The sequence below is a fragment of the Rutilus rutilus genome (genome assembly GCF_951802725.1).
Source record: "Rutilus rutilus genome assembly, chromosome: 7".
Lineage (NCBI taxonomy): Eukaryota > Metazoa > Chordata > Actinopteri > Cypriniformes > Leuciscidae > Rutilus > Rutilus rutilus.
The window spans coordinates 23,923,215-23,950,792 of NC_140221.1; the positions used below are offsets into that span (position 1 = coordinate 23,923,215).

The 27,578-nt window shown below is 37.3% G+C and overlaps 2 protein-coding genes across 2 annotated transcripts in view; both read right to left on the reverse strand.

Moving 5' to 3' along the window:
* cfap299 (cilia and flagella associated protein 299) overlaps positions 1-12,317 on the reverse strand; it is a 69,613-nt gene extending 57,296 nt beyond the window's left edge. Inside the window, exons 1-2 of the mRNA XM_084414884.1 lie at positions 12,173-12,317; positions 8,276-8,400 (exon numbers count right to left, since the gene is read on the reverse strand). Coding sequence (XP_084271010.1) covers positions 8,276-8,400; positions 12,173-12,280 — 233 coding nt within the window. The 5' untranslated portion in view covers positions 12,281-12,317. The remainder of the gene's footprint in view (positions 1-8,275; positions 8,401-12,172) is intronic.
* A 1,565-nt stretch (positions 12,318-13,882) lies between these two features.
* fgf5 (fibroblast growth factor 5) lies at positions 13,883-23,736 on the reverse strand. Its single transcript, XM_084415123.1, has 3 exons — positions 23,458-23,736; positions 21,692-21,795; positions 13,883-15,078 (listed from the first exon to the last, which is right to left on the reverse strand). The coding sequence occupies exons 1-3, from the start codon at positions 23,672-23,674 to the stop codon at positions 14,719-14,721; spliced, it is 681 nt and encodes a 226-aa protein (XP_084271249.1). The 5' UTR covers positions 23,675-23,736; the 3' UTR covers positions 13,883-14,718.
* Between the last annotated feature and the right edge of the window lie 3,842 nt (positions 23,737-27,578).

Consider the following 27,578-nt stretch of genomic DNA (forward strand, 5'->3'; position numbering starts at 1 on the left):
TGTTGTGGATGCGATGTTTTTGAACACTTTTCCTGTGGCATGCTGTGTTTTAATGTTTTAACCACAGAGATAATTACTTATCATGATAATACCAGATTGTCTGAGAAAATAGTTTCGTGCAAATAATGCCCAAGGCCTACCTGTTTCCATTAAAAATATAAATCAATTAAAAATACAATTCGGCCAGTGGAAAAGATTGAGAGAAACTTTCTCTGAAATGTATTTTACACTATTTGATTTATGTATTCAAAAACAAGGCAAGGATAGGCAACTACATGATTTTTATTAATGTAATGTGTCTTGTACCGTTAAACGTTATCACGTAGATGAATAATCATATGCAAATGCTATGCAGATGAGGATCTGCTTAGTAAAACTATAGGCGTTGTAAACTCCATATATGGTTATTTCGGGGTGGAGACGCATGTGCGTACAATCTTCCGCTGACTGGGATTTATAAAGTGAATTCTGCGCAGGTTCTGGCGTACGCACGGTTTTATAAGGCTGAATATTTTTTTGCGTACGCCATTTTTGGCTTTCGGGTGCACGTACACTTTTAGTAAGGATCCTACACACAGTTTTATAAATGAGACCCCAGGTCCGGATTTGTTGCGGAACGGCTGCGGCCATGACTGACAGCTGAAGTCACGAGGACCCATGAGATCTCGCAAATTCACAAATGTTCACGCAATATAACAGGGTGCCCTGTGCTGAATTGCTGCGGAGCTGTCCGGCATCCGGCAAAAATAGAAGCTCTGCGGATCGCCGGAGTCGGAACGCAGCCGTTCCGCAGTCAGTTAAAATACACACATTGACTTTAATGGAAACCTATTGACTCCGCCTCCATTCCGGAGCGGATCCGCAGCCGTTCCGCAGTTGGTGGAAATTAGGGGTAAAACGCGTGGAAGGCGCGCTTTCTTCTTGCCAAAGCGATTGCGCTCCCTCCCGTGGCGTGTGTCGTTGCTATGCAACCATGAACCGTGCTCTCCACAACGACAAAGAAGTTTTAGTAATGGATTTCCACCACCGAAAAACGCTTGCTGTAGCTCTGCTACAAGATTTATTTACGGAGAAGAGAACGTTTTTTTCATCTCGCTGCGCCTGGAAAAACGAGCACATCGCTTCTATTATGAGCGCGCTTACCTCACGCTTACATTTGAAATAACGAACTTGAGCGTGCAAAAGTCACGATTTGTGAACTGCCCTTGGCGAGCTACCTCCAATCAGGCCACGAGCTACTGGTAGCTTGCAAGCGACGTACCACCTTATTTTGCAACACGGAAGTAAATACGATGACGTACTTCCTTTTAATGTGTCGTTTCCAAGGGGGTAATCCAGCACCCGGAAAGCATACCTTCTATGGAGGCATCCATTGGCTAACAAGCCATCACCTGCTGTTAGCATTCCATTGACTCCCATTCATTTTGGCGTCACTTTGACAGCGAATAACTTTACATCTGAGGCGTTTAAAGACTCCATTTGTCCATTGTTTATTTCTAAAGAAACACGACAATGTATAAAAGGCTCCATTACCGTGTATCTTACACTATGGCCCCCGTAGAAGCCGTTTTTGTAAAAATAGGCTAACGATTGCGTCATAACCACGCGACTCTCTGTCGCACAGTAGAGAAATTACCGTAGACAGAAGGAGAAGCTCGCAGGCAATCGGGGGGACGTGGAGGCAGTAAGTCCGATAAAGTCAAGGGAGAAGCCCAAAGAGAGTCATAAAGTTGCTCCTGCTCCTAGCTCATGGACAGCTCCTTCTCCTGCTCTCCGTCTCTGCAAGATTCGGAAGGGAATGATTCAGATTTCTCTTGGCACAGCTACTAGAAGACTTACAACTGTCAGACAGGTTGCTCACGTCACATCTACATCGTCAAGCTCAGTTTGAGGCTGCGCAGTACGCTCAGCCATCAGGAAGTGAGTGCTTCTAATTGACTTAACTTTTCTCCGTTGAAGTCAATGGGGTTGCTGTGTCCATTTCTTTTACTGTCTATGGTCGTTTCGCTAGTCGATAGGTAAGAAGCCATGCTATGGTAGCACGCACAAAACACTATTAAACACCGTGATGGTTAATATTTATCACACCCGCGGTGGGGGGATGAAATGAAGAAGTGGCCTGACATCTTATGAGAATATTTTCAATTATTTTGTGTTGTGACTCGGAGTAGACGGGTCTTCGCGTCTCAGCAACTCGTTTAACAAATGCCATATCTGCATATGCTGTGAGTTTGGCTTGCTTATGATGTTCATATTGGAACGCAATGTGGGCCATTTCACCAGATTTGTAACGTAAATAATCTATAAACCTATGCCAACACAGGAGAATACATATGTTTCTATATATGCAAACTGTTAAAGATGCTCTAAGTGATGTTGGGTGACGTCACTTCTTGTTGACGTTCAAAGTATTGTCAAACAAAACGGAGGCTAGCTAGACCTTCCCTCCTCCTCATCCGCGCACTAACCCCCCAAACCCCACCCCCAAATCCTTCTTGTCGGTTATTGGCTGGAACAGTTTGTTATGTTTCATGGTGCGGGTAAGCCCAGTTTGTTTTTGTTGGAGCCTGGGCTGTCTACAGAGACCGCGTTTTATTCAGTGTGTTCAGGGGACAGGCAGCTAGTAGATGGGGAGGAGATGTTTGCTGTATGTGACAAAAATATGTTGGCCTAAAAAACGTGTGACATCGCTTAGAGCACCTTTAATTCATCGCGACTTCAAAATAAAAGTTTAAACCCTCATGAGTGTGCGTGTTTTGATGTCCACATGTTATTGTTCAAGAAATTACAGTGGCTTCAACATTTCTATCGTAAAGAAGTGACCAAATATTAAAGGGATGATCTTCCATGGGTCTGCCATTAACGAAGTGGAAATAGTAAACGTACGGAAATTTTGGCGGTTTCTCACAAATGTATCACTCAAATACACACGAGAGAAATACATAAACTACTGCTGCATTTAGAACCTTAACGTAATTCAACATGCACCGTTTCACATGTAATGCATCGTGTCACACATTAAGCATGTGCGTGCAAAGAACTCCAAATGGCGATTGAATGGTTAATGCAACAGATACACTTAACTATTAACATAAAAATAACAAGCAATTCGCATTGCCAGCGTGTTCACACAGCATGTAGCTAACCTGTCAAAACTACACAGTCGACGCAAAACTACGGGTTCACAATACAACTACGATTAGCGGAAGTGGCTTACCGGAAATCTAACACATTATATTTCAAAAATGGCGGCGCCCGCTCTTGCGTGAAAAATAAGGTGAATAGAGCTTTTCACAATACATATCATTTTGAAGCAGCTTTACAGAAAATGCATGTCTACATAAATATTTTGTGTGATCTTTTATCAGAGGTGACTGTGTCCAAGTAATGCATTTCAGAAATGTACACAAACAAATCGTGCAGTTAGCTAACAAATACAATGTAGGCCTATTCATGTAAGGTAGAGACAAAAAGATAGTTAAATTGGAAATAAAAATGTTGTCATCACTTACTCACCCTCAAGCTGTACGAAGCCTGTATGAGTTTTCTTTCTTCTGCTGAACACAAACAAAGATATTTTAAAGAATGTTGGTACCCAGATAGTTGACGGTAGCCAATGACTTCCATGAAAAGTTTTTTCCTACCATGGAAGTAAATGGTCAACCGTTTTTTTTGGGTGAACTATCCTTTTAACAGTTAGGCCTATTTGTTGCTCTTCTGGACTCTCAGGTAGATGAATGATTAGCTACGACAGATTGCTGGAACACAGACAGGTCAAATTCCCACTCAGCAAACATTTTGTAAATGAAATTGCTGGCTCATCACTTTTAGGTTTTCTGTGGTCTGAAAAGTATTTCTATAAAGCAAATGTGGGAACAGTGGGGACTACAACTACCTCCTAAGAATAGCCTCATCTGTTAGTGCACATCAGGTGTCTTGTTAAGTCTCATTTACTGCCACAGAGACCTTAGGAAAGGGTTAGTCCTCCAGGAGAAGACAGACCCTAATACACATCTGTTTTAAGTCACTGCTGAAGGAAGGTTGCCGGAAACAAAGTAGAAATAAATGCAGTGTTGAACCCTGTGTAGATGCAGAAAGGAAATAGTTGCAAACAACCTTATTAGTATCCTCCCAAAAATGAAATCTCTGTCATCATACTCTCCCTCATGTTGTTGCAGTCCTGTGTGCATTTCTATCTTCTACAGAACACAAAAGGTGATAATGTGAGTATTAGCAAATGACGAGGAATGCTCGGCCCTTGGAAAGCGTATGATATGTTTCAACTAATATCAACTTTTTAAATTAAAGCATAAATTCTCTTTATATAGTGGTTTGTGGATACAATCAATCAATTGAAGCACTTGAATAGAGAGCAGAGAATAGAAAAGAGATCTGCTTTACAATTCTTCTGTATTAGATATCACTGCCGCAAGCTATTCTTCTCTTTCCAAAAAAAAAAAAAAAAAAGACAATTACAAAACGTTAGTGCCATGGGAAAAAGTGGTGTTGACATCCCAACATAAATGACGCCTAGGCAAACCATTTCCTTTAAAGTGAATGTTCACTATGCTTATGCTGACTGATGCAAATCTCAATTTATAAATCTTAGGTGTTGTTATAGTCTTACAGTTTTACTGTATTCTGTCGTGTCTGATTGGCACGACTCGCGTATGAAAGAACTTTCCAATCAGCTTCATTTAGCACCTCATATGCTGGGTCATTGTGGGACAACCAGCACAGGCCAAGCTATCCTCCTGACCGTGCCCTGAAAAACAGGGCTGAAGGTCTTATTTCAGCCTATGTGTGTGAGGGATTAACACTGCGGTGCATATGTACAGTCTGTGTTCGCAGCAGGGTTTTACTTGGCTAGTAAGCGATGGCTCCAACCATCAATTTCGAAAGGGGTGAATTTGTGTAGAGTGACATTTTTTCGAAGAAGCCAAACAATGGACAAAGAGCATGGCTGTGGTTGTGCTGGGGGTTTGGGGGGAGGGTTCGAGCTCGAGTCTCCACAGCCTGTCATGAGCACGCGAGGTCAGGACATCTGCTGACATTTACTGCTGGGCCCGGGCCAGGCTGCAGGTTTCAGGGCTCCTGCCAGGGCCTCATATCAGGCCTGCGTAAAACCACCATGCTCCCTCGCCTCTGAAACTCGCACCAGAATGCTCGGAACCTGCGTGACCTTATGCTTTTGATCCAGACCTAGTGGTGCAGCATTTATGAGGACACTGTGAATTGTAAACTTGCTGAGAGGGCATGAGCTGGGTCTGAGATGGTCTCTGCGCTAAATGCCAGTACAGGAGAAATGGATTATGCGACTATGGTGTTTTTTTGCATGATCCATTTGCTCAGATCTGAGCCAAACTCACAATCGCTCCCATTCCCTCTGTATGGACCTGATTTATTAGTGGAAAAAAAGTAATGCTTTCACTCATCTGCTTAATTCACATTCATCTTGAAGAAGTCACAGATGCAGAGAGAAAGAAAGAGCATGAGAGACGGTGATGAAGGAGTAAGGCATTCAGTCAACCCCTTGTCTACTTTTAATCACATAAAGAGACTAGCGTTTACTGTTGTCCATTATTTCAATGCAGTCATAAGCTATTGTGGAACCTTTTCACCAATAGCCATCTTTCAGTCAACCATCTCTTCCATTCAAGCTTTTCCCATTGCGTCAAGTATTGAGTTTCTCAGGGTGAAATCCCTTCGTTTGTTCAATTGTGATTTGTTGGCAGGATACCACAATGCCTATCTGTCAAATGAAGCATGTTATGTACTAGCCTATAACAGAGCAACAAAAGGGCAACATCTGATTAGCATTCATAGCACAGTCTCCCTCGTCCTTTAGTATTTTATTACCACAGGTGCAGGGGCATTCATTGATCAGATGCACGCTACAGGCAAAAAGCACGTCTTAATTGAAAACATCTCTATTTATACACCTGCAGGCACTAAAGGTCTCCAAGAGCAAAAAGAGGCCTGAAAAGGCAGTTAGAAAGAGTGGAAGGAAGAGAGAAAGAGAAAACGCACACTGGAAGGTTGCAATTGAGAAGGGGTCACAAAAGGATAACGTTTTTTTTTTAGTTATAGGTAACCACAATCAAATTTTAATAATAAAAAAATGATTCACTTATCATTTACTTATGTATGTAACATTACCGTTAAAAAGAAATTGATTGTTTTATTCAGCAAGGATGCAGTAAATTGATCATAGGTGATAGTGCATGTTACAAAATATGTCTATTTCAAATAAATGCTGTTCTTTTGAACTTTCTATTCATTAGAGAATCTTTTTTTTTTTTTTTTTACAAAAGCATTAACCAGCAAAAATTTATTACAAATTTCTTGAGCACAAAATCAGCATATTAGAATGATTTCTGAAGGACCATGAAAATGCAGCTGTACCATCACAGGAATAAATTACATTTGAAAATATATTAAAATGGAAAAAAATATTTTAAATCTTAATAATATTACTGTTTTGACTGAGCCCAAAGCTTTTTTCTTTCAACATAAACATAAAAAAATTGTACCATCCCCAAACTTTTGACTGGATTTTTCTCACTTTTAGTGATATACTTATATAGTATAAAAGTGAGAAAAATCCTTCTATATCAACTATATCAACAAGATACATTTGATATCTATATCACCATATCGGTACCAAAAACTAAATGCAACGACAACTAAATGTTAATAATAATAATAATAATAATAATAATAATCTGTCAACACTTATTTCAGCCATTATATAGTCATTTATCTTTTCATGATGCCTAACCTTGAGGCAAAACACCTGATCATGGCGTAATAGCTAACTGCTATCCAGGATCATGTGATCAAAACAGTTAAATTATTTCCTTAAAAGACTATTGTCTGTACACTAACAACACAGTGGAAGATAATTATATTGCTTGCTTTCATTTGACAAAGTCACGTCCCCTCCCCACAGTACCCTTCAAGGGTGCAAAAATGTCATTTGGTCTTTCATTACAAGTGGTTGATTTTTCTTCCCAATCAGAGTAATGGGTCATGTGCACTGTGATCCTAGTCACTAATACAACCTCAATTCTAAACACATCTAAATGACAGGAGACTATTCAGAATTCAAGTAAAGTAACTTTGCAGCATACAACTAAACTTAAGAGAGTTGGACTTGATAGGCATAGATATGGTAAGCTTAACCTAGGAACTGAAGTGATGGGGCCCTCGTGTGGAGGACATAGGCAGTGAGAAATGTTAATGTCAACCACATTAACATTACTCTTTACTAGCATCAACTTGCTAAGCAAGAGCCACAGTTAACTGCACCAAATCAAATATACACTATTTGACTGTTTTCATGTATTTAGTATTGCGGTTATGTTATGTTGAGAACAACTGAGTCAATTAATCTTTTAAATCTTTGAGGCCTGCTGTCACTGGCTATATGAGAAAGTTTATTGGCTTCAAGTAAACACAATAGCCTCTGATAGTGCTTTACATTGCAAAAGGCTGTATCAAATTATATGCCTATAGAGTTATTTTCTTATTTGACTGCAATTTCATCTGAAATAGACGTTTCTTTCTTTTGACGTATTATTTTACTTGAACTGAGACGCAGCAAAGACACGTCTGCCACAAGCAGCCAGAGAAAACACAAATATAGTTCTCCAAAAATGTTTCCTGAAGCCTCACCACACCAACTATGCAATCCTCGTCCAAGTCAGAGTCTGAGTTTACAGCATCCCAAAAACTCCCACAAACATACATAAACACAACTTTTGCCTCTCTTACAGTGAAGGGATTAAAGATCTGCGTTTAAGAAACACATGAGCCGTCAGGTGCATCTATAAAGAGCATTCACGTCAGTCCATAGTGCTTTTAGCCAAAATTGCTCTAAAAAGAGGCTGTTGTGTCCTTGGACTTTTAGATCCTATAATCCAAGATTATTTGTTACCATCTTACTGTCATTTGATGACTTTGATATTTACAATGAATGTGCGTCATTAATTAATTAATTCTTCAAAGTCAATGGGCCTCATTCATGAAACTTGAATGAATGAATCACTGTATAGATTGTTCGTAAAACCATTCGTACGTAGAATGCAACATTAAATTAAATGTGACAATTTACGTCAGAACGGTTTAACAAATGGTTTACGCAGAAATTCATTCTGCTTGTGTTTCATGAATGAAGCCCAATACATTTACTGGAAAATATATTTTCATCGAGGTCACATACTGGTGTGAAATCTGTCCCCTTTTCATGGTCACTAGTACACAAAAACCTTACTTCTGTTGGCTCCCTGAAGCAAGCCTGGAGGCCTCGGCAGCTGCTTTCCTTGTCTCAAATTCCTCCCTTTCCAAACTGCTATCCTTGTGGCCCAGCTCCACCAGCTGGCGGGCCAGTTCCTGATCCTATAGAGGAGCAAAAACACAGAACTGCTGAGCTGGGGATGGATGAAGCAGACTGATTAATATGAGAGAAAAATCAAATAAAAATCATGCAATTCACAAATCTGCTGAGGCCAGTGTATTTATGACACATTTGTGCTAGTTTTGTGCTCAAGTGCTATTTATATCAATCTAATTTTAGTATACATGATATTTATATGACAAAATTACATGAGCTGTGCTGACAGTTTCATAGCTGCCAGGATCAAGGATTTTTGCCACATGTCACTGCAGCCTAGTTAAAAGTGGGCAGTATAATTTAAATATGATTTTGTGAAATTCCTAATACCCTCAAAAGGAGGAGCGGCTTTCATGTGGTTATAGGGCATTGAGATTGTAGAGAGCTGCTGCCAAGGAAAAACCTGGAAAGCTGGCAAAATCCATTTGTGAAGGGTTAAATTCGCTGTTAAAATGACTGCATTTATACAATACTCTAAAAATAAAAATATCAAGTAAAAATAGGTAAAACATTTTTTTTTTTTTTTTTCTGTAAGGTTGAAACGGACACCATGGGTTTGCTTAATACGCCAAACAAAGATATATTTTTGTAACATGAAATTTTAAGAAAAAAAACAAAGAATCTAAGTCTAAATTACAATTTAAAACAAAGACCAAAGATAGATAATAGAAACATATTATACTTAATCATGTAACATTGTATACACTATCATTTAAAAGTTTGAGGTTTACTTTGCATTTATTTAATCAAAAATAAAGTAACAGATATTTTGCGATATATATATATATATATATATATATATATATATTAGGGTGGCCCTTATTGGGGGGTATTTTATTTTATTTTATTGGAATGTTAACCTCTCACCCCCTCATTTGTTTCTCCGCTAGAAGTACGTAATGTATACAAAATACCATCCAGATAATACCATCCAGATTTGTCATTTAGGGTATGCTCAATGCATCTTTTTATCAACAGTTCTAAACAGTACCAAATTAGGGTTCTTTGGGTTGTAAAAATAGCAGAACCCTTTTTGCTGCTCAATAGAACTCTTTTTATTAGGTTCCATAAAGAACATGCTTTTAAAGTGTTATAGGGCCATAATGGTGTTATAAATAACCTTTTAAATAATAGTTTATTTTCATTAATATTAGTATATTTATATAATTAATATTATATATTAATATTGTTTTTTTTGTGTGTCTTTTTAAATTTATTTTAGATATTCTTTATCTGCCTGTCATGTATTTTGTTACCTCTATTTGGGTTTTACATCAACAAACAAACAAAACAGCATGTGGTGCCAATTAGGTACTTTTATTTTTTATTTACATGGCAAATTGTAGCAAAAAATGACAGTGCTCTAACAACAGTTGTTAGCTGAATACATTAATAAATAACAATTGACATTGAACATTATATAGATGTGATGAAGGCCAAGCTGCAGTGAAATATCTTCACAATCTTCTTTATGTCCTTCATTATGTGTGTATTCTTAGTGGCAGTTTGTCTCTGCAGATGATGAGGTTATGGTACATGAAAGCATCTGAAATTGATCTGAAAAAATACACAATTGAGTTTAAAAAAAAAAATTAAAAAAAATTGAACAATATGGATCATAAATTCAATACCTCTGTTACTTTGTGGAGAAGAGAAGATGAATATCCTTAACTGAACAGAGCAATTGCATATTCTGTTAAACTAAAAAGAGAAAGAGACATGATTGGTAGGAAACCAGTTAGAATTTTTAAAGTTATAATGTATAGACATTTTAAGAAAGAAATCATTTACCTGTTGAGAGTATGTTGACAGTCAGTGTAGTTGTATAGCTGAGCTCCAGAAAATCAGTATGAGGAGGCTTTGACAGTTACAGATTTGAAAAACAAAAAGGCGGGATGGGAATAAAGAACCCTAAACTCTTAACAGGAAGAACCATTACAGCATATAAAGAAGGGTTCTTCAGGAATATACTGTTCTAATAGAACTGTTTCTGTGCAACATTAAGACGGAATTTCAATTTTGTTGAGACTAAATGTAGTCCAATCTCAGCAAAACTTGGTTTGTTTCCATTTCTCATGAAAGGAGAGTTGATTGGGAGGGTGAGAGCAGAAGATTTTAAAAGTCCAAAAATAAGGGCCTCCCTAATATATATATATATATATACACACATGTAAAATAATTATTTTCTATTTTAGATTTAAAATTGTAATTTATTCCTGTGATGGCAAAGCTCATAGCCATTTAAACCCTTAGTTCTGTCTTTTCATTGTTCCGTGTCATTTGTGTTTAATGAGGTTTTGTATTATATCTCCTTCTCCATTTGGATTTATTAATTAATAAAGACTGGTTTTGCTGCATTTCCTGAGCCGTTTGATTATTGCTGCAAACCGTTTGCTTACATGCATATGAAACAAATCCATATTCCCCCAGTTTCACAGACAAGGCTTAAACCTAGTCCTAGACTAAAATGCATGTTGAAGCTGGTTTGACATATCTTAAAATATGTCAGTGCCATTGTTTTGTCTGAAGATGCACACCAGTAATGTTTTTTTCCTAAAGCATGTTTATGAAGGCTACTTAAATGTACAAATTCAACTAAGGCCTAATCCTGTCTTAATCTAAGACCTGTCTGTGAAACCAGGCCATTATGTTTCTGAATCTATCCCTAGAGTCCTCATTGCTAAGAAAACCACACATTGGCATTTATAGACTGTTACTGACAGTTCCCACAGTTCGAATTATTTCTAAACATCATCTACCAAGCACTTTAAATCAAGTAAATCAGATGGAAAAATGTTAACTTCAGTCCATGTGGGGTCAAAGTCGGTTTCTGTGAGCTTACATTAAGTGTCAAATATGTAGTACTCAATTACCTTACCTCACTCTAAATAACACTGTCTTATTACCAAATCCATTAGGCCTATTTGTTTAATTATATCAAAAGTTCTAAAAATGGTCTAAAAAATGTAGATCACATTTTAAGGCCCAAATGTTAATTAAAAACAATTAAGCTGTCCTAATTATTAACATTATTTTACATATCATGTTCTGTAAGCCAAATACTGTATCTCTACATTACTTGATTTGGCTAAAAAAATAAAAAATCACGACATTTAAATGAATGTAACAACTCAAAGTGATCAATTATAAAATATCACATTTCATCTTTGATCTGATCAACCATGTTAAACTGTGTGTTGAAGTGCCACATCAGTGTGTTTAGCCCACATGCATAACGTTACTTAAATATTGAGGAGCTCTTTTTTTAAACTGACTAAATCAGACTTAAATTACAATATAATAATGACGATTATAATTGAGTTAATATGAATCAATCAACTACAATGCATTTACTTAAATGGCTAAGTGCACTATTTTTGAAGACCATAATACAGTTAATTAAGTTTGGAAAGAAGACATAAATGTAACGTTAATTCATTGCACAAAAACACCTGGCATCATATGATGCAGGACAGAAATACCATGTCGCCATCTATCGTTACACTGCTACAATTTCACAGGCTATACTGAGAAATGACTGGGATACGCTGCCAGACTATTCATATTGATTCATTAAAGAGTTCAATTAGAAGTTGAACAAAAGGCAATTGTTTTCTAGATGCTTCCGATCCCACAGTGTTTGTGAGTTCCACAACATCACGGCTCATACGGTTTAACTTACAGTCGGTAAATTCAAAATGATTAACGTTAGTTGTATTTCGATCAACCTTCTGATTTGCGCCCTGGTACCGAACAGCGTGAATTTTAATACGTCACCTTGAGGTAAAATAGATCCAAAGGTTTTATCTGAGAATCTAAGAAGTCCTCATAGGTGCGAAACTTCTCTACGTGTTCACCAGTAAAGGCGCCGTTGCCGTCCTCCATGTTGTTTACCTTGAAATATCCCCATGGTAACTGATCGAGCTGTAGTATGGTGTTTTCCGGTAGTAACGTTAAACCAATCATGAACCAATGAAAATTTGCAAGCTCCGCCCAATCAAACAATCGCTGGAAAGTTAAACGGTTTCAAGCCACAACAACTTATCATCAGTGTAAGTTTGTCTACATTTGCTGTTTCTCAGAGCTCCAAGCTGCACAAAACAATAACAAACTACTGAATTCCGCCAGGATGAGAGCAGCAGAGAGGTTGATTAGCAGACTATGCAAACTGCTGTATTCAAATGTATCAAATCGTTATGTATGTGAAAATATTCCAAATGGCAGGTGAAAGCATGTTAGCCTACTTCCTTGTTGTATCAGCTGATGTAACGTTAACCTCTCATACACTGATCTATATAAATTACAATTATTTAAATAGGTCTATCATTTGTAGGCTACTATAACATAAGTAAGTTAGGTATTACGTAATGATTTCTTGCAGTCGTAGTAGCTTAGCTTTATAGCTAAACGTAATCTAATACAATATCATATAGTTTGAATATTCTTATAATTGTTGTTATTTAAGAGAAACCGCATCACTTTGTTACTTTAAGAGATGCTCAGATATGAAAGCATTCAGATTTTTCATGCAAATTCATCTTGAGTCATTGTTGTGTATAGAGACAGTGTGACTGATTAATTATTAACAGCAAACATAAATTATTAATTTGTTTAAGAGTTACTTTACGTAATCTGTTATCTTTTTTCTAGGGAAGCGCTTTTTTTTTTTTTCTTGTCCTTTAATAGTATTTGGGGGGTATTTCTTTCCCCAATAAAATCTACTCTGCTTTTTTAAACTGATACACCTAATGATCCAATAAATACATTTATTTGAAAGGTTGTTTAAGATGTAATTCAAATGTAGAAAAAAATACCAATATGTTTATGAACTTTATGAACAAGACGTTATTCATCCTGAACCACTAGGTGGCAGAGCTCATTAAACTTTTATCAAACCATTCTCAGTGTGGAAATGTTCTGTGCATTTTGCCATCATTGTCTTAAGGAATTTGAATGGCAAAGATTGTATCCCCAGACAATGTTCATAGTCTTGGCATATATTCAAGTAGTATGAAGAAACCTACATAGCACTGTTCAGGATTATGGCTTATGCATTGCAGACACCATTTGATGTGGATTCGTTGATGTCTTGACCCCTGTATTTCAACCTATTTAATGAGACACTGTTGTAAACCATTTTCCAGTGGAATGTCTGACCTCCACCAAACCCTGGCTTTACCCCTCGGATCAGCCCAGCAGGATAATGGCACAAGACAGCTGTTATGTCAATTGTAATGGGTACGTTTTCAGACTTAGACATCCACTACCGCCACCTTGCATACGCAATATGGGTTTTAGCCACATTGTTGATTTCAGGAGCATCTAATGCAGAAATAACAAAGTGTGCTATAATTATTGTTGTGATTAAAGTAAACAAAACCTTTATGTTCTTTAGGATTTCTATTATTTTGCAATATCCAAATAAATTTCCCATTCCACATAAAAACCACAAATACAATGGCCTCAGAATAAATGTGAGACTTGTAAACAGGATGTTTTTAATGACACTATGGTGAAATGTTTATTAGAAATGAATTATTGTGAAATGTTTGTAGAAATGAATTAATAATGGTTGCTTTCACCTGTAAACACCAAAGATGAGTTCCACACCGTTTCAGTGTGTCCTGCTTGACAGTTATTGGGATATTTTGTTAAGGGTCATACCACGACTGTCTGCCATTTGATACACCTATGAGCAGAGCTCATAAAACACAGAACAGTCTCAAGACATGTTTATCCTTGTGAGACATCGCTCTTCTGTGGAATGCACTGGTCATTAAAGGATATCATTTCCATGACAGTCAGCAGTTAGACTGAGAGTTTTGATGGACAGACATCTAGTTGTTCAAAGTATAGAAATATGGATGTGCATAACTAAATCCAGAAGCATTCAAAATATTCATTCTTTTGCTTGTATTGTTGTTCACCTTTTTAAAAAATATATTCGCAAATTACCATCACAAACATGGGTTAGGAGCTGGATAACTGTTTGTGCAAAAAAAGCTTGTACATAGACACATAAATATGTTGTATAAATACTGTGAGGTATAATATAAAAAAAAAATAGCTATTTTGTAAAATCACTGAGGATAACTATGCAAATCCTTTTGTGAAGCAATTTTAGTACAAATATCTTTATGAAATCCACACCAGACTTCAGACGTCCTGAACATGTCTCGTGATTGGCTCATTCAGCCCATGTGATGTACATGATGACTGGAATGCTTGTCAAAGTCAAAGAGAAAACTTGTTATTTCAGCAAACCAGCTTTTTCCCAGCTTGTCTTTTTTGCAAGATTAGTCCATCTTTAAGACAGTACTGGTCTATCCGAATCGAAACTTCGGCCAGTACTTGATTGGTCGATTCATCTTTCCAGTGTTGACTGCGACTTTTGGTATAGAGGGCTTTGATGGATGTGGAGGTGGTTGTTTTTCCTGCTCTTTGTCTGTTATTGAGAATCCTTGTTCAGTCTTTTCATTTAGGTTCATCCTCGGCAGAAAATGTGTAGACATGTGTTGTGACTTCACTCTCAGACTGGACCCCATTTTTGCTTTACCTCTCTTATTAAGTGCCACAAACCACTCTCTGCCAGTGCGATGGTTCCTGTGGATCACTGAGGCGTACGTGTTGTAGCTGTTCTCCTGAAACCGCTCCCTGAACTTACAGTCATCTGTAAAGCTCTCCTGGGGAAAAGGACAGGAAAAGGGGGGAAAGTGATACAAAGATAGAAAATCAACAAGTTGTTCAGCCTGATACTGATACGCCTGTGCATGTTAATGGTCATGTGAATTTATCTTGAATCTTGGCATTTAACATAGACAGTGAGTGATACTAGATCCCTCTGATGATCTTTGTTTGTTCTTCAGCTGGAGTCCAGCTGCAATGGTGTTTATTTAGTGTAAAGTTTCCTCTAATATGTGTAGATCTTACTTTCAAATTAGACAACTTTTACAATTATACTACCTTTTCTAGCCTTTTTCTGTAAGCTATCCAGTATATTTTTGAGTGTGTGCAAACAGATAAAATAAAATCAAGTGTGATTGAATAATTCACCATGGAAATAAATCACTCTTCTTAATTCAGACTAGCAGTTTGTATTATAGTAGATACCACAGAACACCAGAGGACATGTTCAGTGTACCAGGCATAGTTCTTCTCCATCTTGACTGTCATCATCAGTTCTGAGATAATTGCACAGACTGAGAAACAGAAAAAATGCCTATTCTAATATTTCATATTTATATGGATTCTGTACTGGTTTGGGCTTTGTTTTTCTGTATTGCAAGGATAGAGATGGTATCGACACCTCTAAAAAATAAAATAAATAAAAAAACTTACCAAATGTACCACGAACTGTATACTGTTTTAAATATACAGTACAAGCTAAAACAAATTGTGGGACATTGTGGGAAAAACATATGTGTGCAGAGAATGCTAGGAAATCAAAGAAATTGCAGGACCAGAGACTAACGCACAGCTATCACAACAGGCAACAAACAGTCATTGATGTTTGTGGAGACAACAGCCAAATTCATGCATTGTGCTGTCTTGTTGAATATATGTTAATATCAGTTATCTCAAATACTTTAGCTTCATCAAGGCAGTACTATGATGGTTATTAATGACAAATATTTAACAGATTCAGCAAAGGTGATATACACTTATCAGACTGTATAGCCTATATATAGGTAAGTGATCAGCTTACTTATGCTTCAATTTTAATAGACAGAGCCAGAGCACATCAATAAAGCTTTAACACTTTGGGCACACAATAAGTAATTACTGAGCACACACTTTGTAGGATGCCACATTAGCAGCTGCTGGAGAGAGAACACTTTGTGGCCTGATTGAGTTAGCCCCTCATAAAGAGAGCTAATGAAAAGCAGCAAGCAGATTATAGACACTGAGCCCCAGAAAGAAGCATTGAGGGGGTTACAGAATAATTGCAAGTCTTGCTTTTATCTCCCAGCTCAAAGTCATCAAAACCGACTTTCCAATCAAACACTGTGGTGACTGACAGAAGCAGAGCTTTGTTTGTGTGGGCTGAAAACTCATTAGGCTATGAAATAACTTTATCCTTCCAAGGCAGAGGAAAGGCTCGTAGGCAATGTATGCAATGTATGGTTATGTTTACTGTGCAAACTTGGGTAGGGTTTCAGAAATGCAGCCATAGCCTGACATGACCAGACATCCATTAAATCTCTAAATATTTTTGAACTATCTGAGCTTTTGTCTGTAATTGTTCCTTCAAGCTGATGGCTCTTTGTCGAATGTGACTTTAGACTTCTCTGTAGGTATATCTAATACCCAGCGTTGTCGTTGAGACCAGCTCATTTAAGTCTGAGACCATAAGAACTAGAACTTGACTCCGACATGACTTTCTTCTGGTCTGTCACACTGAATACCTATACTTGTGCGTGCCGAAAAGTATTAGGACACATAAGCCTTACCTAAAATTGTGTCAACGTGTTTGCATTATATTAAATCAATCGGCTTTTATTGACACAAACACGTTTCAAGAACAACATTTCACAAAAGGAAATTTGTTAAGCATATTGTTAGAAATATTGTTCAAAATCAAGGCATAGAATTTGGTCACTTTCTAGTTATCAGTGTTTGTTGATCATATATATTTGTAGTTATTGTGATGAACGACACCATTAGTTATTCTGCTAGGACACCTTTAAATGTAAGGGAAACTGCATGACTTCATACATCCAAAAAATAAATAAATAAATCATTGAAAGCTTTTCTTAATGGGATAGTTTACCCAAAAGTGAAAATTAGCCCATGATTTACTCACCCTGAAGTCATCCTAGGTGTGACATTCTTCTTTCAGACAAATACAATCCGAGTTATATAAAAAAAATGTCCTGGCTCTTCCAAGATTAATAATGGCAGAGAATGGCTGTATGTCTTTGGAAGTCCATCAAAGCGCATCTATTCTATATTAAAGTGCTCCACGCATCTCCAGGGGTTAATAAAGGCCTCTGAAGTGAAGCGATGCGTTCGTGTAAGAAAAATATCCATATTTAAAACCTTATCGACTACAATAACTAGCTTCCGGCAGACGACCGTACGCATCGATTTACGCAAAAAGAGTAACCCTTGAACTTGACGCACAACGTAATGACGAACGCGGTTGCCCAGCCCTATTTGTTTGAACCGTGAGAGGCGTCAATTGCCGCCATTACGTTGTTCGTCAAGTTCAAGTAAAAAAAATAAACGCTTGTCTGAAGTTTAAAATCATTGGTTACCCGTAAGCCAATCACATAACGTTTGGTTATGGCGTGTGTTATGCATGCTCAGCCGCATCTAACTTCCACTGTAAACGCATGTATGATGCAAAAACTAAACCATCGAGCGAAATACCGAAGTGAACATGGTTGTGAATGACTTTTGCAGATTATGTGAAGTAAATCTACGCATCCACGGTACAATCAGCGTCTACGTCGCGGCTCTCAGCCCGCCCTCTGTTCGTTGATTGGCCCGGCTGTTTTCTGGCCGGTGGAAAACTGAAAGATAGGCTGCTATCTCAGACTGACTACAGGAGCGAAATGAAATTAGTGGAAGTAGGAAGTCTGACGTAGTCAGGCTATCAGTGGGAAGCCCAACCTGTGTTTTGAGCGCACGCCATCGTGTGAATCGTGTGCACGAGCACGTACAACGGCCTTACGTAAACATATCACCAGAATGATTGACACTTAGGAGGACCAATAGTCTTGATGATCCACCCGGAAAAAGAAAATCCTCCGCTATACCTTTAATATAACTCCGATTGTGTTCGTCTGAAAGAAGAATGTCATATACACCTAGGATGGCTTCAGGGTGAGTAAATCATGGGCTAATTTTCATTTTTGGGTGAATTATCCCTTTAAGCTGTAGTATCATTTGATTTCAGATGCGACTTGGTTTTTATATTTTACGCCCGACCCCTGGGGGTTAATGCAATGAATTTCATACATTTCATAGTTTGAACTAAGTGTCCAAATTATTTTTTGTGGACACTGTTAAGTATTTTGTAAACAGCAGCTTATCCCAACAACTGTACACAACCACCAATATTAAGAATTGTGGCCTCACTCTCTAAAAATAAATGTGGTGGGAAACTATATCATGACTTTAATGAGGGTCAGTCCCAAGTAAGAGGTCTTGCATAATTCCCAAACTCTGAAATAATAAAACTGTTCTGGTTTGCTGAAGAGTGCAGCAAAGCAGAAAATGGTGCCATTAAAATATTTTCTAAACATGCCAGTCATAACTTGACCCACCATAGCTTCACAGGGGCTCTCTCCCCTAGATGTGGTAATTTGCCCCAAAACATCTGAACGTTTATTTGATTAGGGTACATGGTTTTTGTCTTCTGGAAGTGCCTTTTGACCTTCATTTTAAACAGCAGCCAGCTGTTGAGGATACATCCTTTTTTGACATTTTTTTTTATGGGGGAAATTTTAATCTATGTTTCAGGAGATACAAGACATCCCATATGTCTGTTGTTCGGTATCTGAGAGCAGAAGACATTTTATTATCAAGTCATGAACTTTACAGCTGCTTGACCTGTGTCTGTTTTCTGACAGCTTTCTTTCCGAATATTATCCACAAACAATCCTCTCTCAAGATTTCCCATACAGCAGTGTTATATTTTTGTAGACACAGACACAAGTCATTACATCTTGGCAGATTTAATCCCATTCATAATTGTTGTTGTATTATTCAGAGTTTTTTTGTTGTTTTTTTACCTTTAGAGCATGTGAGCAAAAACAAATTTGAGACACGCCTCTCGTTCTTAAGCAATTGATTTTCATGGAATGGGAGACGTTTGCATCTCCGTTTCCCTCTTGTTTTCTCAATGAATGCAGTGACCTCTTAAGCTTTGCAAAGATTATGTTAGTAATGGCTTGCTGGGTAGGTCACACGGCATAATGTACATCTGTCTTCCTTGCCATTATCACAGCAATAAATTGCCACTATGAAAACATCAAAATATTAAATATGACAGACAGTGCAACAAAAATCAGACGCTAAGTCATTTGATACTCCTTTGGTTAGGCCGACTTGTCTACGGAGTGAAGTGCTTGGGGTTTAAAACCCAAGCTGACAGCTATTAAATAAGCCTGTGCAACTGTAGCTGGTCTGAGGAAATGAAACCCAATTCAAGTCTGACGGAGCCGCTGCAGCTGCTTTAATTACAGATGATGTCTGCAGCAGTTTGGAGGCTAATCCTCAGATTTATAAGACTACTTTATTATCCATCCCTTACGAGGTTTTTCTAAAATTGTAAAACATTTATTTGAAGTAGGGTACACATAAATACAGAGCAAAAATAACTTAATTCTTTTATTCATCAAGGATTCATTCAATCTTTTTTTTGACAGTAAAGACATTTATAATGTTACAAAAGATTTCTATTTCTAATAAATACTATTCTTTTAAACTTTCGGTTCATCACATAATACAAAAAAAGATTCCGTTTCCATAAAAATATTAATCAGCACAACACAGTTTTCAACCGTCATGATAAGAAATGTTTCTTAAGCACCAAATCAGCATATTATAATGACTTCTGAAGGATCATGTGACACTGAAGAATGGAGTAATGATGCTGAAAATTCAGCTTTGCCATCACAAGAAAAAATTATACATTTTAAAATATATTAAAGGCACAATATGTTGATTTTCGCCGCTAGAGGTCGCCTATTCAAAACAAAGGCGTAGCTTGATGATGTCAAGATTGAGCGTGGAATCATGGGAGTTGTTGTCTTCACCTCACAGCCGGTGGAAAAGAATCCGACGGGACTCGGGCAGAAATAATATTCATGGATGAGATTATTAACATTACTGTATATGAAGCAGAGCAGGAGCAATTTCTAATGAGAGACGAGCGCGAGACACGGCTCGAGAGCAGAGGAACTTTTATTATGCTGCAGACGACGCTTCTTCAGGATGGCTTGTATTGCTAAATGGCATGCAATTAATTTTAAAACATATTGACTGATGGAGAAAATGCTGCATTACTGTTACTAAAATTAAGCTGCATCTGATTTTATGTTAGCCACTTGACAAAATAGTGTTTTTCTCTGAGGCAAGGTAAAAATAACATGGTACGCGTGGAAAATCGAGAAGTGATTCAAACAATAAGACTAACAGTGTTGAGCTATTTAACGATTAGTTTTCTGTCTATAAATGTATCCAAACAGTTGTTCCCTTGTCTAATAACACATATAATATATTAAAGCGTCTTTGGTGTTTCCATGGTTTCTGCAAAATCGAGGGTAACGCAGGTATGGCGTCACTGATAGGCGACGAAATGACACGGTCTGTGTCCTGGTTAAAATTGCTTATTTCTCTGGATTTAAACATTCTTGGAAACGTCTGGGATAATGTAAGTACACAAGTCAACAAAATATATAGCACTGTTCTACTGTTTTTTGGATGTTTTAATTAAAAAAAATCTTACATATTGTGCCTTTAAAATAGAAAACAGTTAGGCTATTTTAAATTGTAATACCATTGTACAATATTACTGTTTAACTGTGTTTTTGTGTTAAAAAAAATCTTACTGAGCCCAAGGTTTTGAACGGCAGCGTGGGCTATATGTATAATTTTGTGTAGTTGTGACATACTTTCTTACCAACTGACCAAGTATTACTGCTAATAAAAAAATATATAACATGTGAAGGTGAAAGCTGAATAATGATAATGATAGATTGGTTGAATAGATGGGATATATTGAGTTTAGGGTTTATAGTGTCCCCTAGACCGATCCTTTATGATGATTTTTTCTCTCTCTGAAATTCAAGAGAAAAAAAAAGGCAGTTCCTATAATGCAAGAGTTTTAAAGCTAAGAAGGAATATATATAATTTCATATACTGTTTCTTTGTATGCATAAATCCCTATTCTTGCTGTGTGCATACAAAGTGTCCTTACTTTGCCCAACTTTGTTTACACACATATTGATTCCCTTCCTCTTTCTTGCAAGATTATCAACTACCCCAGACTCGTTTTAATCTGCTCTTCCCATTAACACATGCTAATAAGCTCTGCCTTCTATCAGACAGCCCAGACCCCTGCAAAGCCAGATTGCTCTGAAACTGCAGTGTCTCTATCCACTGCTTTGTGCTACACAAGTCTTTGTAGACAGAATTTGCAGAGGCTCACAAACATCACAGTAAGCCGAGATTTCCCTCAAAAGTGTGTATGGGGAGTTTGTTCAGCACATTTGGGCTGGTTTACATCCACTTTATTTCTTTTTGTGGATGTATGAGTTTATATTGTGTTAGTTGGATCAGACTCACAGTTGCATGAAGCCTCCCCCTCTTGTTCATGGCTAGAAATCGGTTGCTGAAAACCCCTCGGATCCCTATAACCCCTTGAGACACGGCAAAAAGCTCCAGCACACCTACAGATTGAGAAAAACACATTGATTGCAGTGATGACTGATGACCTTTATGTCCTAAAAGTCAAAGGTCAAACAATAGCAATGTTCACACAGCAGGAGAACACAGTTGTAATTCCTGTTTGGAGTGATACATACTGCTCCGTTCATGCTAAGTTTGGTTGTAATTATGAAAGAGAGTGACAAACGCATTCTATAACCAAAGTGCCTCCCTTCAATTCTCAAGTGTCATAACCGCATTTTGAAAGCGAGTTCATGTGATATGTGCAGGTTGTTGTGTCAATGAATGGCATAAGGCGAGCACTGTTATTATATGCTGTCATCACTAACGTTAGGTCTATCGACCTCTCTCATACAATAAAAATGGCAAAGTTAAGTCTTGATAAGTTTTTGGCCAGAGAGGAAAGAAAAAAATTAACTACAGTTTTTAGCTGTATATCTGGCAAGATTAAAGTAGGTGGTGTTTCACAGAGAATAGCTACAATTTCTTAAAGACAATATGAAATGTTTATATTATATTCTGTCATCATTCAATGCTATCACAGGTTAAAGAAGAGTACCTGTCATACACTGTTCTATACACTCCTGTCTGCTGCTGAATGTACTCAACAATTTGAGTCACATCTGTTCATTTAATTCCAAACACTGATTGTGTGAGGTCAAGTCGCATTTACTTTTATAGCCCTTTATACAATGCAAATTGTTCACTAATGCTTCACAATAATAAACAGGAAAGTAACAGAATTAATAAGACAAATTCAAATACTTTAAAGCGACTGTTAGCAAGATAATAGTGTCATTATTCAGCTCAAGTCAGTTCCATGTTGTCAAGTGTTTTTGTATTTTTATTTTGACAGGATATTAGATGTCTTTATAGAGTATAAAGAATAGAGAATACCCAACAACACATACTGTAAAACACACTGACATCATAAAAACAAGCACCCAAAAAATGTGACTTTCTTGTGCCAGTCTAGGCTAGGCTGTATTCTTTCAGAGAAATGTTTCAGATCAATGATTTTTGCTTTCGAAATATTCCTTCTGCCATATGGGCTTAACACCCACAGCCAAACTTATAACAATCCTTTTTGCTTTAATCTAATTTTCATCATCTGTTTTACAGTAGACCCTCTAAATAGACCATACTACGGCATGTGCACCAAGCTATTCAACCATTAACAGAAATCTAGTGCATGGCATGTTAATGATGCCACTCACTCCAGCTTTCAACTCACTAGCATTCTGATCTCAGCCACTGCACCTGTTCCCCATACCTGTAAATAAACAAGCCGCTCCAAAACAAGAGACTCCAAAGAGGAAGCACTACAGTTTATCATTCATTCAGCCAGGACAATCTGCAATAACAGTTAATGTACTTGTGTCCTGATGTGCCTAAAAAGTATTTTTGAACAGCATATCAAAATAACCGGCTATGATTCTGTCTGTATGGAGCTTCTCTTGTATGCAAAACTGTTTAAACATTGCAAGCCTATAATTACATTGGGTCATTGTAATCATTTATCAGTGCTTTGGATGTAAATTAGCATTGAGCATTGGTAAGTTTATTTATATCAGAAATAAATCAATCAGTCACTAATTTGAACTTCGCTCTCCATATAACCAAACGTCTGTAAGTCTATAAAGATATGGTAAATGATAACATACTTAACGGATTAGGTTCGTGACTCCCGTTGACTCTTCCATCGAGGTGAATCTGAAGGTGGAAACCTATTCCAACTCTACAGTACAGTCTGCCAGTCCTGCGCCCTGATACGCGCCCTTCTTCGACAAGTTGGTGCTCCAAATACGCGCGTTCAGATCCCGTCAGCACTGCAGAGCGAGGCAACTGAAAGAGGAGTAAAAGCAGGAGAGGAACGTTCATTCTTTCCAGAGAGCTGTCTGTGCGAGTGCTAGGCCACTTCCAGCATTTTGCTGTTGTTCCAGCGCTCTGAGGTAACTCGCTGTTTCACTGGTGGGCATTACCCTCGGCTGCAGGAGCTGGAGCAGATCTGCTGGCAAAGAGATATTTATATCACAAATGATCTCACTGCTTGATGCGTGCCTGAGATGTGCGGGACGCTCTCTCTCATCCTCAATTTATATCGGACGAAACATTCAAACCGCCCTGAAATCTATACATTGTTTGTTGGAGATGTAGATCCAACCTTAATGATGTCTGTGACCTGGAACAGGAATAAACATATAGAAATACATACTTTAATTAGTGCTTCAATGAAAATGAAATTTATTCGCGATAATAAAAAACATTGTTATTTTAGAAATCTAGTTTAAAACACGTGACAAGTTTTGAGAAATGTGTTGTGTGTTCGTGTATTGTAATCGTTTATGATTTTGAAATAGGCCTATGTTTATATCAGTAGAGCCACATAAATGTATTTAATGTCAAGTATAGTGTAACCATGAAGTAAAAAGTATCCTGCGAAATACAGAATACACATTTTCAAGTTAGCTTTTGCACATATTATTTCAAGGTAAGAATTTAAACAAATACTCTCTTTTTTTTCTTTCTTTTTTTTACAATTGGTTTGGTTTCTTCATTTTTTCATTTATATAATATGTATGTGTGTGTGTGTAATCTGTGTATGCATATATATCTATATCTATTTATATATATAAACTTAATGACCTTGACATTCAGTGTTAAAGGGTGGCCTCATGCGTGTTGATTTTCATTTGGTGTACACATGTTTTCAAAAATGATAATGTTATATAGGCCTAATGAAATCTCTCCATTGCTATTTTTTTTAAATAATATGTTATAATATTAATCAAGTACTTTGTGACTGAATATTAGACTGATACAATTTGCATATAGTTACCCCACATAAAATCTAAATGATTTTTAATTTTGCAAACATGTTTATATAAGAAGTTTGTTAGGCTATAGCCTGTATGAATTGGAATCTTTATAGGCCTTATGTATCTCTGCGTCACTTCACCTGAATGACCCACATACATAGTCTACTCTTTCTGCATTTTAAGAACAAGGGAACATGTATACCATTGGGTGGACAAGCAAATCATTTATTACTGGATGAGAAGCAATTGTCGAAGCTGTCTATCCAGAATGCTTACAGGCAGCTCTGTAGTTTTGCACACAAGCCTCGTGAACGTGTCTGTCACACAGACATGTCACACACGTTATTACTGGAAATTCTGAGCACTGATTCTTACTGGGACAAGCAAGCAACAAAACTTAAAATATAAAACTATCAAATTCATGTTGTAGCCTAGCCTATATGTATGAACTCCAGGTGAAATAGCAGGTGAAATATGTAAAGAGGACCCTCAGGCCTGTCATTGTAAACATGGACAATTAGTTTTCAGTGAAAATATTGATATTTTAAAAATGAGTGGCAGGTAAAATGGTCAGCATCTCTTAAAATTCTATGTGAATTTTTCAAGAATCTCTTTGAAAAGGCAAATTGTAAGTTTGTACTCTTTGGTAATTGGCACAATGCCAAGCTGTTACATGGATTAATTTCATGTAGCACATGTTAATGACAACACAGAATTAATCAAAATGTATTATTTAAATGAACAGTATGTTACAATTTCATTGGAGCCTTTGAAAGCCTCTCAGTTTCTTTTCATTGGCCCTCTAATAATTAAACAATAGTGATGTCGAGGCCAGTTGTTTTAATACAGCTATACCTGCTGAGAGAAAAGCAGCACTACACATTTTCTGTTTAAAGTACCGCACAGTGGGAATTTCACTGTTCATGTCTGAAACATGAATTTTAATCATCTATACACAATACTGTGTTGGATAGTTAAACATGAGCTTAATTTCAACATACATAGACATGCCTGTTCAAAACCTGGAAAGTTTGTCTTTGCAGTTTTATCAGTAACCAAAAACATTTGCTTTTTGCATGATGCTTTGCATGATGACTGGTTTTCTGCCGGTAGGTATCAGTATAATTCCAAGATTCACATTCCAAAAAAATGCCTATTTAATGCCTTTATGCCTATTTGAAAAGTGAGAGCAGACCATCTAAATACAAGATCACTGAGGTTTTAAGGTATATAAATACTCACTTAAATAGTGTTATATGGTACAATTTAGCATTTTTTATTAATATCATGGCAATTGAAGCCATTCATATTTAGAATACTTGCATTTTGTTCTGAACTAGTCGAGCAATTTGTTTCATAGACAGCAAGGCTCATATAAATATGCATGGTATATGCTCCTGTTCTCTTACATGTATGAATTTCCTAGGCCTAGAGAATTTGTAGATTTTGCTCACATGAATCTTAAGTTACCTTTAAGATGTGATGGTAGCCCTCAGTAATTTGAAAGGAATGTGTTCTGAAAACATTACAAACTTAATCACTAGATAAATGACTGAGACATGGAGGTCTGTAATGTAGTCTCCTCTTTGTTTCACTTGCTACACAACATGGATTGATCACTTTAATGTAAACAGCGCAGAACTGTTTACCTCCCAAATTGTAAAGGCCATTTGTTTGTGTTGGACCCTCCAGTAACTGCAATGAGGAATTACCCCAGATGAGTATAAACACCAATGATCCTGATTGATTCATCAATGATCCTGGCTTTTAACAACTTTGTAGTATCATGCAGGTTTTTCTCTCCTGGGGAAGAGTAATTTGTTATTGTTTTGGCACAAGTGATCATTATCTGTGAATTAAGCTTTTGAGTAACGAGAGGAGATGAGTTGTCAGGTACTGCCACAAATGACAGCGTCTGGACAATATTAAGACTGTCTGACCCATTTAAAGATTGCTACTCAATGATTTTGTCTGCTGGCTGATGGTGGTTAGCTCACATGGTTTGTTATGTATTAAATATACAGTAAATGTAACTGCAAAAGTTTTTTTTATAAGAAATCATTCTATGACTTGCTGTATTTTATCATATAATGTGGAAGCTATAATATGTGCAAATAGGGAACAACTTTTTTGTAATGCATTAACTGTATTAACAGTTAAGAGATGAAAACTTCACTAAAATAGAAAGTTGTTTCCTAATTTCCTGCTACGTGTGCTTTGTGTTGTTTTACAAGCTCTTTTACAGCCCGCTGATTTGGGAATCACTATTATTTTTAAGTCACAATGTGACAAGGGAATTTCCATTTGCTTGAGGGTGTTTCTCTGATGATTTATGTAGATTTCCTATTGAAATAACAATCAAGTTGAGTATGTGTTCTGACCCCAGAACCACTTTCTCAACCTTAGTCCTTTGCAAACGTGCCCACAGTCTGCTGAAACATTCCACCGCAGCAACGCGGAACAGGAGAGAAGGTTTTTACTCTCCGTCTTGAGGTTTCCTCAAACCAAAGACATATCTTTAAGCTGTACTCTAAGGGTCAAAGATTTTCACCCTATTCCCTCCTCCCATTCCTGAGAGTTGGAGCATGAGGCGACGTGAAAATGGCCACACATTTCAAACACGTCCTTTCAAAACAGCCCACAGATCAGCCAAGCATTTAATCTGTAATAGATCTAAACATTTGCTTTGGACAAAGTAGACCCTCATCCATTTATGATAAAGCCAGCGCTGTGTTTTTGCAAAGTGTCCGAGGGCATTTGGTGTGGAACAAAGAAGCACCTGTTCACTTGTTACAGACAGAGCTGCCTGTCAGTGCACTGAAATCGCTGACGTGACGCTGTCAGTGGAGAGCGATCAGTACCTACTGACAGATTTGGCAAGATAAAAGCGAGCAGGGTAAGCACCATCTAGAAACACCAGTCAGAGGTAAATTAAACCAATATACGTTTAAAAAGTGTCACTGAGT